General features: G+C 32.9%; 1 protein-coding gene across 1 annotated transcript; it reads right to left on the bottom strand.

The window, feature by feature from the left end:
• Positions 1 to 7633: 7633 nt before the first annotated feature.
• On the bottom strand, positions 7634 to 13124 carry IWS1 (Transcription elongation factor (TFIIS) family protein). Its single transcript, XM_039032517.2, has 12 exons — positions 12878 to 13124; positions 12553 to 12684; positions 11980 to 12463; positions 11278 to 11397; positions 10702 to 10922; positions 10428 to 10557; positions 10274 to 10336; positions 10098 to 10175; positions 9483 to 9574; positions 9312 to 9377; positions 9018 to 9171; positions 7634 to 8091 (listed from the first exon to the last, which is right to left on the bottom strand). The coding sequence occupies exons 2-12, from the start codon at positions 12570 to 12572 to the stop codon at positions 7993 to 7995; spliced, it is 1527 nt and encodes a 508-aa protein (XP_038888445.1). The 5' UTR covers positions 12573 to 12684; positions 12878 to 13124; the 3' UTR covers positions 7634 to 7992.
• Between the last annotated feature and the right edge of the window lie 1810 nt (positions 13125 to 14934).

Here is a 14934-nt window from a genome sequence, read left to right as displayed (position 1 = left end):
GAATATGGGATATAGAAGTAGTAAGTTTCAATCAATTTTTTATGAGGTTAATGAAGAATTATACCCTGGTTGTACTAAGATTTTTACCTTACTTTTTCTGATGAAATTAATGCATATCAAATTACTTAATCATTGGAGCACTAAGTCATTTGATATGTTATTAGAATTATTCAAAGAAGCTTTATCTGAGGGTACCTAAATGCCAAAATCTTATTATGAAACAAAAAGACGTTGCGTGAGTTGGGTTTAGATTATACATGCATATATGCTTGTAAGAATGACTATACGCTATTTTGGAAAGAAAACGAGAAAACAAAAATTTGTTTTCAATACAATGAACCTCGTTACAGAGTAAGTAACAAGAAAGGGAAAAAAATGTTTCACGCAAGATTTTAAGACATTTTCCCTTGAAACCAAGATTGCAAAGATTATTTCATTCCAAGCACACTGCTAGTGATATGAGATGGCATAAGGGAAAAAAAAGATTGAATGTAGATGGAGTTTGAAGACATCCAGCATATGGTGAAGCATGGAAAGATTTTGATAGACAATTTGATTAGTTTACAAAAGATTAAAGGAATGTAAGGTTAGCTTTAGCTACTGACGGGTTCAACCCATTTGGCAACATGAGTACATCTTATAGTATATGGCCGGTAATTTTAATTCCATATAACTTGCCACCGTGGAAATGCACAAAAGAAACATTTTTCTTCATGTCATTGCTTATATTGGGGCCAAAATCTCTAGGAAAAGAGATAGATATTTATTTACAGCCACTAATAGATGAACTAAAAGATTTATGGAGTAATGACATTGAGACTTACGAAGCTTATAGTAGTCAAAATTTTTAGCTTCATGCAGCTTTAATGTGGACAATAAATTATTTTTCAGCATATGCCAATTTGTCAGGATGGATAACTAAGGGATATAAAGTATGTCCAGTTTGTAATCAAGATGTCTCATCTGAGTCAATGTATAATAAAATATGTTACATGGGACATCGTCGTTACTTACCAATAAATCATTCTTGGCGTCGGAACAAACAATTTAATGGGAAAACAGAATATAGAATTGTACCACGGTCTTTTTTAGGATTAGATATTCTTCACTAACTAGATGCTATAGATTTTTCGCCACTAGGAAAGACTATAAATATATTACAATGGAAAAGGAAACATATTCATAATGAATTGAACTGGGCGAAAAAAAACATTTTTTTAAGCTACCATACTGGTCAAGTCTTAAGATTCGACACAAATTCGATGTAAGCATATTGAGAAGAGTATTTGTGATAGTATATTGGGTACATTATTGAATACTGAAGGAAAAACGAAGGACACTGATAAAGCACGTAAAGATTTAATGAAGTTGAATATTCGTAAAGAACTGTATCTTCAACTTGTTGGAAACAAATTGGTGAAGCCATGTGCTAGTTACACATTGACAATTGATGAAAAAAAAAGTTTTGTAGTTTCTTGAAAACAGTTAAGTTTCCTGATAATTTTGCATCCAACATCTCAAAATATGTTAATGTCAAAGATGGAAAGATATATGGACTAAAAAGCCATGACTCACATGTGTTATTGCAAAGACTTTTACCAGCAGTAGTTTATCCATTTTTACCAGCAGATGTAAGTGGTGTAGTTGCTGAATTGGCAAACTCTTTCAAAAAATTGACTGCAAAGACATTAAAAGTTGAGACTTTGAATAAACTACAAGGGTCGATTGTGATAATTCTTTGAAAGCTTGAGAGAATATTTCCTTCAGCATTATTTGATATTATGGTTTATCTAGTTGTTCATTTACCGGAGAAAGCCAAACTTGTTGGACCTGTCAGTTATAGTTGGATGTATCCAATTGAGAAGTATGATTCTTTGTAGATTTTTAATTAATCATTAAAGTATGTTAATTGGTCAAACCACTTCATAATATACGCATATGTGTAGGAGTTTGAGAACATTAAAACAATATGTAAGAAATAAAGCTCGTCCTGAAGGTTCAATTACAGAAGCGTTTATAGCGAATGAATCATTGACATTTTGTTCAATGTACTTACATAGTATTGAAACAAAATTCAATAAGACGGTTCAGAATGATGAAATGATAGACTATAATGCATTGAAAACTATCAGACATCTACCTATATTTTCACAAAAAACACGTCCAATTGGTAGTTCACATATGAAAGAACTATCGGGTGATGAATTACAAAAGGCTCATTGGTATGTCTTAAGCAATTGTGAAGCAATATATCTATACATGAGGTATGTACTTATGAGTACTCTAAACTTCATTACCTTTTGTTTTATTGACTAATGTTATTATATATCATAGAGAACACGAGACTGAGCTAGAGATAGAAATGTTCCTAATGCTGTTGAGATGCATGAAGCACCCTTTACAAATTGGTTTAAAGATAAAGTATGTAAAATTTTGTTTTATTTTTTCTTTAATAATAACCATAATTTCATAGTGACTGAGTTTTTCATTCGTGCTTAGATGCAAACACAAATTCAGTCAACGTCTAATGAAGTTTTGCGTGAATTGTATACATTTTCACGTGGCCCTAATATTCAAATTAGTTCATATACTGGGTTCATTGTCAATGGTATGAGATTCAACTCAAAAGATCGAGATGATCATTGCACAACTCAAAATAGTGGAGTTTGTGTTTTTAGAGGACATGATAGTGAAGGAGCTAACTATTATGGTATCCTAATTGAAGTGACTCAATTAAATTATGTTGATAGAAGACAAGTTATTCTATTTCGGTGTGAATGGTATGATATAAATCCAAAAAAAAGAAAAAACAATAAGATCGTCATTATATAAGCATAGATACTCGATACTTTTGGTATAAAAATGAACCATTTATTCTTACATCCCAAGCATAACAAGTATTTTATGTTGATGATATTTGGTTAGGAAATGGTTGGAAAATAGTCCAAAGAATTCAATATAGACATGTTGGGAATGTCCTATAACTCGCAGTTCGTAAATTTCGTATTAAACATTCTATTTATCAACAAAATATTATTTAGTATATTATTCGATAAAGTTGTTGATATTGCATTCTATTATGAAAATCCAATAAACATATCCATGGCTATAGTATGAATATTTTAACTTTATATAGTGACATAAACAGGATCAAGTTAATAGTATATAAATGGTCTATAAGTATATGGATGAAAATTGGATATCTCATCCTGGTAACACTATTGGATGCGGCCCATTTTGTATAGGTAATACAAATGATGTGATCCACAGATCATTCATGTAGAGATATGTGAATGGGAGCATCCTATGCAATGAGTTTGCATAAAGACTGGACCACGAAATAGTCACTTTTCTTTATAATGACCATTTACTGTTAAAATTAACTATTTCACATTAAAGTAACCTAGGATAACTCGATCTTAATCCTGAGCTAGCTATGAATTCCTGTTTATTCAGAATTGTTCTTTGATCTGCATGGGTGAGAGTAGTCCAACAACACTGCTCAATAAGGTTTCCATTTTTGGATAAGACCAGATAGATAGCTGAGGACATAGCCCTGCGAGATGGAATTCACTCCTAGCTATTTTAGGGTTAACAGATAGGTTGTTCTCTTAAGTGCTGATTTCAGGTCTTGAACAATCGGGGCCCCGCCTTCTTATGATAGAGAAGGACATGATTCATAAATGGTATTATGAATCAGTTGTTCATTAAAGGGTCAGTTGGAGCTTAAAGAACAAGATGTATTTATAAGGGTAAAACAGTAATTTTGACCCCGCAATAAATACGAACAACCTGTGAAGGATCGACTTACTAATTATGATTAACATGAACAGAAATACATCTACAGTGAGGAGAGTGCAACTATCGAGCTATAGGGGTATGTCTCGATGGTTGACGAAAAGTAATTAATTCGGTTTAAAGAGTTTAACCAATTGATTACAAATTGTTAGAGCTTATGATTGGTAGGTTCAATAGGTCCCTCTACTAGCTCATAAATTGGAATAATAAATTGAGTAATTGATTGGATAAATTTTGAATTTAGGGTTATGAATTTGAAATGTTCAAATTCAGTTTTAGGGTTTTTCAATTGATTGTATACGATACAATTAAAACGTTTAATTTAATTGAAATTAAAACGAGATTAGAGAATCAATCAATATTTAAATTATGATTTAAATATTGATTATATGAATTTGAATCATGTTGGTAGAATTGATGTTTTATTAATTTAATATTAAGATATTAAATTAATTAAATTAGTTTTATTTAAATTAATTATATAAAACTAAATTTTAAATTAAAAGTTTTATTTAAATGAAAAATCAATTTTTTTAAAATTATTTTTGAGTTATTGGATTTTTCCCAAAAATTGAAAAAATCCACTAATTTTACATATGGTGTATTATCACCAAATTCCACCATGAACTCTTCAATCAACACCAAATAGGAGCTGCCCTACATGCAATTATGTTCTAATACATGAAAAAGGTCTATATAATGAAGCTTCATGCATGAAAATTAAAAAAGGTAACTGAGTTCATTATCTTTACTGCTATAAAACCAAAACCTTACTTCACCCTCAATAGTTCATCTTCAATTCAACTTGATTAAAGTGTTTCCACCACACATTCCTTATTGAGCATAGTTGAGAAGATCTTGTTAGTGGTCTATCTAAAGAACCCAGCTCAAATTTGTGGAGATTCTGTTGAAATCGTGAAGAGAACTACAAAGGTATTGTCATGTTCAAACACTCTTTTGAAAACTTCATGAGTAGCATGTTTAAAACTTAAATTAAATGTAGTTTAAGTGCTTATTGATTCTTCTGTTGCATGTTATATTACTCCTTCAAGACGTTTATGGGATCTACCTAAAATACAAGTTAATGAACCTGAAGTAGATGTACATCAATGCATAGATCAAGTTGGAGATTTTGAAATGCAAGCACTGCATAGAAGTGACATAAATCCAACTGTGTACTTTGTGAAAGTAGTGATTTGATTGGATAATTTAAAATTTTGATGAACAAGTGGAAGACGTATTAGAAGATGATGAGAATGAAGATGACGAGGAAGATGAAGAAGTTGATGAAGATGAGGAAGATGAAGATGAAGAAGAAGATGAAGATGGGGAAGTTGAGAAAGACGATGAAGAAGAACAACAATAGATTTGATGTGTACCATAGTTACTATATTGATTTTTTTTTATCTTTATTTTTATATACAATTTTATGTCTACAATATAATTTTATGTTCTACAAAAAAATATGTCATCAGATAATGAAGAAAATATTATAGACATGAGTAGGATTACATCATGTGATTGAGTCCAATGGAGGAAGACTTCGTATCTCATGGGATCCAAACCTTGGAAAATTAGTTGGAAAAATTGCAAATATGTTTAGTAGTGAGATCTTTACATTAGTGAGGCGGGTTATCCCCTTGACATGTAAAGGAAAAAAACATATTCCCGAGGACATTTACACCACTATAATCGAACGACTGTTGGTAAGTTCATTTTTAAAAAATATATATATATAGTTTATTACTGAATTATGATGCATATTAATTAATGATTTTTTTTAGAATAAGTTTGACATGGATTGCTCTCAACCACATATTAGAAGCTATATTGAATACAAGATTAGTAATCCAATACACGAAAATTCAGAAAAAACAAAAAGTAGTAGAAACAAACTCTCTTTCAATCATTGTGCTGGAACAAAATCATTTCTATCTCATCGAGCTGAAAAGATATGATATTATACTTTATCCGTGGTTACCTATATTATATTGCTTACAAATATTAAGTATTATTTTTGAAGATAAAGGATGATGGAACTTATTTAAGTCCTATCGACATCTTCTATCAAACTCATTGGTTTGTTGCAAAAGGCTGGACTGGCGATGCAACACGTGAAGCATATGTAAGTACTATTTAAAATATTTTAATAAATAATACGAATTTCAAATGTTTTGATGTTTATGACATTTATTTGTTTGTTTTGAATCATATAGGAGAAAATGATTGCTTTTAAAACTAGAGCAAGAAAACTCAAGTACGCCAATGAGTGATGAAGAAATTATGGAAACCAATTTAGGGAAAAAAATATATATGTTAAAGGGATGAGATATGGACCAAAACCACCTCAAAGTAAGAAAAGAAACGTACTCATAAGATTACGTCCAATCACTCATTTTATATAAACAGTGAGTTTGCTTAAGCTTGATTTTAACTTTTGAAATTGTTGAGAATATGTGAATTGTGTTTGAAATAATTTGATATGTATCTCAATATGTGTGCAGGACTAAATTGGAGCTTATTGGTGATGTAACATTTTGGACTTTTTTTTTTAAGATCACTAGTTAGATGATGACTAATTATGTGCGGAACTTTTTTCTTTTTAAGATAACTAATTGTAGTTTTTTTTTTTTTTTTTTGGTAATGGATATATGGTGGATTTTATGATCATCATTTTAGTATACAGTACAAGTTGCACTCTGATATATTGTTTTAAAACATTATTAAAATTTGTGACGTAACTAAAACGTCACAAGATTGTAACATTGAAAACATGCAACAGTGATCAGAGCAATGCAATGAATATAGGAACTTTGTAGTAGTCTGGAAACGTCTCATACGGTGACTTTTAGTAAACATGGTATAATGCGACTTTCCAAAAACGTCGCATAATGTGGCTTCTTGCAAACGTTGCATTGTGCGACTTTTTGATAATGTCACATCAGGCGACTTCTGATACACCGTCACATAATGCGACTGTCGGACAACGTTGCAGGATGCGACTGCCTAAGCAACGTCGTATTATGCGACGTTTTTATAGCATCATCACATCCTGTGACTTTTTCTAACGTATTGTCGAAAAATACATTCAGTGATGGGCCTTTAGCGACTAAAGCATGTGACGATTAAAATTAGTCGCTAAAACTTTTTTGTAACGAAATTTTGTTTTTAGCTACGAATATTTTTAGTCGTAAAATGTCAAATTTCTTGTAGAGGGAAAAGACAACCATAATAAGGTCAAAGAACACTAATCCAAGGGGGACAGAAGGGAGAGAGAAAAAAAGGTAAGAAAAACTTTTATTGAAAAATTACATCAAATTTTAATTGGGCACAATATTTTCCATTAGTCTGTCAAGATATTTAAAAATGAGTCTTTAAGATCCACTCAAGTATTTTTTTAAACTGAAAATTGTCCAATAAACAATATATATTTAGAAACGAGCACTAAGATGCACCCGTGTAATTCTAGGATGGTCAATTTGGAATGTTGAAACTTTAACTCAAGAAGAAATCAAATGAACCCAAAATTGTCGACTATGCAAGATATCTAGAAACAAGTCTTAAGATACACCTGCCTTAAAATGCAAGTGTAATTTGATGGTTGACTAAGAACGTCGAAACTTTGGCTCGAGAAGAAATCAAATGAACGAAAATAAACCCTAAATTATCGTATCGAATATGGACATTGGTTTCTTCACTTTCATCACAAGAAAATCTCCGTTTCTGTAATTTCATACTATGGAACAATAATGATGAGATTAACATGCCAAGACATTTTCCTTTACTTCGAGTATAAAATGTCAAATACCCTTTCTGAATAATGAAAATATCAGAATAAAACAAGCATTACAAAACTTAATATTAAGGTTTTTGCACATTGATACATTCAAATACTGAGACAGGGCGTTCCAAATCATAATTTGATTCCAATCCAAATCCAAAAACATATGACGATCATTTTGTACAAGTAAAACTTAAGCATTTCCAAAGTCAAAAGAGAGATAATTCAGATCTTTTGGAGAGTTTGTGGTCATTGGATGGAGGAGTTTTGGTAGGTGAACGAACCCGACTGCGACTGCTGCTACTTCGGCATCTGCATCCTTCATTATTAAGCCATCTGCAGGACTTCATGGCTACGATCGGGATGGCAGACTCCAACTTCGAGTTCTTACAATTAACACGTTAAGTAACACATCACAAGTACTTGACCATACCACGACCCTCAACGCTGAGTTTTGTTGCTTGAAGCTGTTTTTTCTTTGGAGCCTTCAACTGCTGCAACTTTTTGTTCATCTGACGTGGATGATAGAAATTTGAGATCAGTATGGAGCATATAATAGGCAAGTCCCTGACTAAATCACTAATGCGACATTCTCAATTTTTATGAAAATGTCAAAAATAGTTGAGCAGTTTATCACAACAACTTGAATGGTGCAAAAATATCTTCTGAAGTTTTTGGAGTGCTTTCAAAATAAAAGTAGATTATAGACACTTAAGCCTCGTTTGGTAACCATTTGGTTTTTAGTTTAGAAACATTCCTTCCACCTCTAAATTTCTTACTTTGTTATTTACTTTCTACCAATATTTTTAAAAACCAAACTAAGTTTGAAAACTAAAAAAAGTAGTTTTTTAAAAACTTCCTTTTGTTTTTAAAATTTGGCTAATATTCAACTTTTTTTTTACTTAAAAAAGAGAAAACCATTGTAAGAAATTGAGAGGATATAGGTTTAATTTTCAAAAATCAAAAACCAAAAATAAAATGTTTATCAAACAGAACCTTAGTTTTTAGTTTGAAATTAAACCTATAAACAAATATCCCTTCCACCTCTAGATTTCTTGCTTCGTTATCTACTTGTTGCCAATGTTCTGATTTCTTGCTTCGTTATCTACTTGTTGCCAATGTTCTAAAAAACCAAGCAAAAATTTTGCTAAAAAAGTAACTTTTAAAAAAAAAAAAAAAAAAATTGTTTTTAGAATTTGACTAAGAATTCAACTTTTTCTTAAAAAAAAAGATGCAAACCATGGTAAGAAATTGGAAAAAAAAAAAAGAAGAAAAAAAAGAAGAAAAAAAAAGACATTGTTACCAAACGGCCTTAAAGATGAGTTCTACATCCCAAAAAATGTTTTTAGGGTGCTTCCCTAACCAGTACATGTGAACCCAAACATTTAAAATCCAGTCCAAGAGAAAAGAAGACTCCAGCTCAAAAAGGAAAACTAACCTTCATGCGACGTTGATCTTGCACGGCTTGCTTAGCACGAGCTCTGATTTCATCTGGATCTATCTTAGATTGGGGTCGGATAACAAAATCCAACGGTGTTGCTTCTGGCCGTGAAGCATGTTGCCTTGAGGATGACTGACCAGACTTGCGTCCCCTGGCATCGATGTCACATCACAAATAAAGATCTCGATAAAGAACAAGCAGAAAAATGGTATTGAACAAGAATAAAATTGAATTAGGATTTAGAACTTGCAAGAGGTATGCAACTAAAGTATAAATAACATCGAATCTTACTGTGAGAATTCATCCAAGTCAAGATCCCCATCTCGAGATTCCATTCCAGCAGCTTTGTTTCCCGACCTTCAAAAATGTTTTACAGCAGAGAGTTCCCTTAATACTTAAAAAGCAACAGAAGAAAAGTAGTTGGCGAAAGAAGAAAAGAAAATTAAAGATAAAGAACAGTACTTTTTCGCCAATGGTCTTCTGAAGGGCACCCTCTCATCTTCCACATTTCTCATGTCCTCAAATCTAGTACTTTTGTTAAATATGGGTCGACTCTGCAATTACACGAAATGCCAACATGGATCCATAAGTTAGAAATTTTGGCAGTGAAGAATCCAACTAATACATTCTTTCTTCCCTTGAGAGCACAACGTGAAGCCAGTAAACATTGCAAACTCATTTAAATAAAACCATGCATGAAAGTATAATAAAATTGGAAGCTACATGCATAATTCTCGAAGGCAGAAAATAAGCACCAAAATCCCACTAACATCGTCCATCTTCAGAACAATCCCAAAGCCAGAAAACAGTAAGAACTCTTACAAATAGAAACAATGCATGACAACGCAATTAAGTTGGAAGTGACAGCATTGCTTGAAACAACATCTATTATGGTGTATGAAGAAAATAATCAAGAAGTAATTCCCAAATTATACATAAAACGATGCCCACTAAACCACACTAGTATTCTGCTTCCAGCTTCTCTCTACTTTCATGAGAAAGAGGGAGAGTAAAACTATCTTCTAGGACGCATCACAAAATAAAAAACTGCAGAGGAAAGGGAAGGGGCAACATTACCCATTGATCTACTAAATCTTTTGCAAGTTTCCGGTTGGATGTTGTTTCCTCATCAGATTTTGACAGAAACATAATAACCTACAGAAAGTACATCATAATCACGCTTTATTTCTAACTGGTGAAAAGGAGGAAAAATCAGGAATTGGGAAAATCACTAAAGATGACCTTGCACTAACCTTTCCAAGGCCACTCTTCTTCAGCTGCTCTCTTCTATCATATTGTTCAAGATCAATTGGAAACTAAGAAAAAGAATCCAGCGTTCAGTGTTATTAAAATGTCTTCAATAACCACTATACTATAAGTTGTTAAAAGAATAGAAATTTCATTTACATCAGTCAAAATTTTCAAGATTGCTTCCCGGATATTTATATTAGGCAAACTCCCATCTGGTAGAGGTTCAAGCCAATTCTTTAGAAGGGTTAGCACTCCGTGATCCAAGAATTCTTGTTGAAGCTGCTTCCTGTGACGGACAATCAAATATTAAACAATACACATATATAAGAATAGATAAACAATTGGAACAGCTTATTGTAATACCATAAATTTTGTAAGCTTCACACATCAGTGAAATTATTTTTAAAAAAATAAATAAATAATTACGTACTTTGCAAGAACATCAGTGAGGAGTGGCAACTTTTTCAGTTTATTGACAGCAGGTTTCCCCTGCCTGTTAAGGTCGGCATCCTCTTCGGCAGTGACCTCAAGCTCGGCCATCACATTCTCCACTAGCAATGCTATTTCTGCAGGACTTTTCTCATTCTTCTTCTTCTTCTTACCCATCTTGAAGAGCTCATTAATTTCATCATCTTCCTCACCTTCCTCGGCCTATCAGAACCCAAAAAGAAAAGTGTGTTGTTGAAAGAACATCATGGCCAGTAAATTTTTGTTTTTTTTAAAAGAAAAGCAGTAAATTTCTGTTATAAGAATATCGAGGCCATAAATTTATTACTAGATATATTCAAATACAGAGTGCTGCTGATTGCTTTACAAGAAATAAAGTAAATGCAGGTCTTCTAATGAAGACAGAACTCCACTTTTATCCTTTAACAAGTTCGTACAGTTCTTCCAATTATGCATTACTACATATTACATGCACAGTTCTTAAACTTGCATATCACCATGACAAAATTAGACATATAATTCATGACATTAGGTTGTCAAAAGAATAAATAATACGGACCTCTGGAGCATAGCGGGGAGAGCGTGGCTCGTCATCACTTCCATACCGATCAGCAGGATCCACACCACTATCATCTATAAAATTATCATCATCAACTGTTCTGGTACCTTCTTGATCGTCCTTTTACAACAAGAGAAAACCCAGTTTAAAAACATCTAACCCAGAACTGTTGGCTGCTTCCATACAGGTAACTAAGTTCAAAAGGCATTCAACATCTTGAGATCATGGATACTTTATTTGATGGAAAGAGATTATTGAGATCATGGACACTTTAAGTGTCTTCATAGAATCTAAAATTTCAGTATAAAGGCTGATTTAGAGGGGGAAAAAACTGTAGAGATGACATCATTCTACAAGCTCAAGAAAAGAAGCCCCATATATTCGTATCTAGCAAATAGTCATTAAGCTATTCTTCATCAAAAACAAAAGGAAGTTCATCACTGAATATATGATATAAAGTTTCAAAAGGGTGCTAAGCAATTTAGATTGCACTTATATGGTTATAAGCTTTTGAAATCATGTATTGAAGCAGACCTGACAGGGCACCTGCAGACTAAAATCACACGCTAGAATTCCCATATTCAAGTATAAGGAAATATGTACAAATACAATAAACATTTGACACTTCAAGAAGATACTGTGTCCCATAAACACCTCATACAATAGACATTTGACACTTCAAGAAGAATGCAAAGTTCTTACATCAGAAGCGCCACCAGCAATAGTCTCCCACATCTCCTTGACATCCCCATCCTGATCCTTCATCCCCTTCCCCGAAAAGGCTTTCTTCGATAATCTGTTCTTGCCTCCACTACCACTTCCAAGCCTTTTATCTCCTTTGAATCTCTTCTCCTTTTTCCCACTACTAATCCCCTTCTTCCTTTTCCTCTCCTCCGAACCCTCCCTCACAAACTGGTCCGGCGTAAAGTCCCTCGCTTCATCATAATCGTCTAAATTAGAGGGCACAGTACCCTTACCAGCTAAACTCTTTTTGATCAACCTCTTCCTAGGCCTGGCCTGGGAATCCTCCGCATCATAGACAGGAGTCTGAGATCGCTGTCGTCCACTCCAATCACCAATATCCTCATCTAATAGTTCGTCAGGATTGTATGGTTCAGGGGATTGCTCACCGTCTGACTGTATATGGTCAAAGTCCATCAATGGTTCACCATCCTCGTCACGGTACCTGGTACAAACACAATCCTCAAAAAAAAAAAAAAAAAAGAACCCAATTCACACTTGAAAACCCTAATTCAATCAAATTCAAGTGCTTACGGATCATCTTCGTAACCCATTGGCGACGATAAAAATTGCAAGCAGAAATTGACCAAGCAGTAAACTCGATCGTCGGGATCGAGAACTCGAGTCGATCTCGATCACAGCTAAACCGTCCCAAATGCAACTTCGCTGCCGATCGGAGACGAAGATATTGAGTGATTCGTTTGTCGATTGGGGGAACGAAACAAAAACATCAATAATTCAGCATTCTATTCAATAAATGGGTGAATAAAATTGACTTTCGAGGTTAGGAAAGCGGCAAATAAATGCATATAATATCGATAATAACAAAATAAAAAATATATATCATAAAGAAACGTGCCCAGAAAAGAAGAGGAAAAGCTTCAAGAACCAAACAATGGCGAGCTTCGGGATTGCAAAAGAGACTGAGATTGACGAACAGAGAAAAAAAATTCTGTGAGAACGAATGAATGGTGCGGTGCTCCCGAAGTGCGTATGGAGGCAAAGAAGACGATAGAAGAAGAGGTGGGAAGTTCCAAGGGGGATTTTATTTTCCTTCCTTTGTTTTGCCAAATTAACAACTTTGGTGCTTGCGATATAAAGATTTTTTTTAAAAGAAAAAAAATGGCTATTAGTAAGGGTTTACATGAGTTTGGATTGAGTTGAGGATATTTTTTTTTTACCAATCCAAAAATTCGTGTTGGATTCGGTTATAACTTATTTTTTATTTTTAATGAAAAATATGTAAATTGATACACAACCCATGACTAATAACTAAAATCTCATAAGATTCTAAATACCAAATATTTATTATATGTATTGTAAATTTTAAACAAAGACAAATATCATAATAATTCTAAAAGAAAAATATTAAATATTCAAAAATTGATCAGTACAAAGAAATCAAATTTTAAACAAAGAGGAATATATATATTTATATAAAAAAAATTCGGGTTGGATTGGGTCATCCCAAATTTTTTTAACCAACCCACAACTCAACCCAATAAAAATAGAAAAATTCAACCCAACCCAATCTAAGAACAAAATTAACCCAACCCAACCCTTACATATTGGGTTGGATAGTCCGGATTATTCAGATTGTCTGGTTATTTGAACACCCCTAGCTATCAGTAAATAATATTTATAATTAAATTTAAAAGAATTTAAAAGAATACATTCTATATCTCTCATATTATCTAAAATATATATTTAATTCGTGTTAAAAGAAAAGAATCTTTAAAAAAAATCTCATCTTATCTAAAGTTCTATTATTCACATTAAATATTGTTAGATTTTCAAAAAAGAATTACATTTTATCTTCCATTTATATTAAGAAAAAATCTTAAATTATCTATAAAAATCATTTAATTCAAGAAGTTCTTTTTGTTAAATGCATAAGAAATTCTTAAAAATTAATTTATTTAATAATTTCGAGATTTGATTTAAGATTAAATTGAATCAAATTTTGAATTTTAAATTAAGCTCTGAGTTCTCCTTTTTCCTTTTTCCTTTTTTTTTTTTTCCATATTTGGTATATTTCATTATAGTTTTTTTTACAAATATTAATTTATACCTGTTGAATGAGAAATTTTGGATCAAGTACAAGTCACCACGTCGTTTGCTAAATTAACGACGAATTTCTAAATCATTACTTTGGGTCCAATTAGAAGTTGACACATGTCCCGAATTGAATTGAAGACAAGTTTCAATGACGTCACGCGGATGAATCAGATGAGGTTAAATTGGTCCGATTTGATATTACTATTTGGGCATAAAGTCCAAACTACAAAAAAAGTGGAATTAGACCCAAATTCCAGATCAGACCTAAAACCAACTAATTGGGCCCAAGGGTCAGGCCCATGGACCCACCAAGCCCACGAAACCCACCTGAGAACTCTATAAATAGAAAAGTTATCTTCATTTGTAAGGACAATATTTTCTACATTCAGAAGACCCAGAGAGAATTCACTAACAAGTAGAGGACTCCTGAAGGCTCCTGGAGCTACATTCCAAAACTTCTACTTCAAGCTTCCAAGACTCCTGAAGTTGCACTCCTATAAGGCAAAAGACCTTTGAAGACACAAATACTCTTTCAAGACTTCTACTTCAAGCTTCCAAGACTCCTGAAGCTGCATTCCTATGAGGCAAAAGACTTTTGAAGACACAAATACTCTTTCAAGACTTCTACTTCAAGCTTCCAAGACTCCTGAAGCTGCATTCCTATGAGGCAGAAGACTTTTGAAGACACAAATACTCTTCCAAGACTTCTACTTCAAGCTTCCAAGACTCTTGAAGCTGCACCTATAAGGCAGAAGACCTTTGAAGACACAAATACTCTTCCAAGACTTCTACTTTAAGTTTCTAAGACTCATGAAGCTGCACCCCTATAAGGCAGAAGACCTTTGAAGATACAAATAC

This window comes from Benincasa hispida, chromosome 5, assembly GCF_027475165.1.
Source record: "Benincasa hispida cultivar pf3 chromosome 5, pf3_genome.v1.1, whole genome shotgun sequence".
NCBI lineage: Eukaryota > Viridiplantae > Streptophyta > Magnoliopsida > Cucurbitales > Cucurbitaceae > Benincasa > Benincasa hispida.
Note: the sequence above shows the minus strand (reverse complement) of the source record. Positions and strands in the feature narration are given on the sequence as shown.

Bases quoted from the DNA above. Each gene is read 5' to 3' on its own strand.
- IWS1 (XM_039032517.2), bottom strand. From the start codon at position 12,572: ATGGGTTACGAAGATGATCC. The intron at 11,398-11,979 runs GTAAGAACTTTG...TTGTTGTAAAAG, and splicing joins TTGCTGGTGGCGCTTCTGAT to GACGATCAAGAAGGTACCAG. The intron at 8,092-9,017 runs GTTAGTTTTCCT...CATCCACGTCAG, and splicing joins AAGATCAACGTCGCATGAAG to ATGAACAAAAAGTTGCAGCA.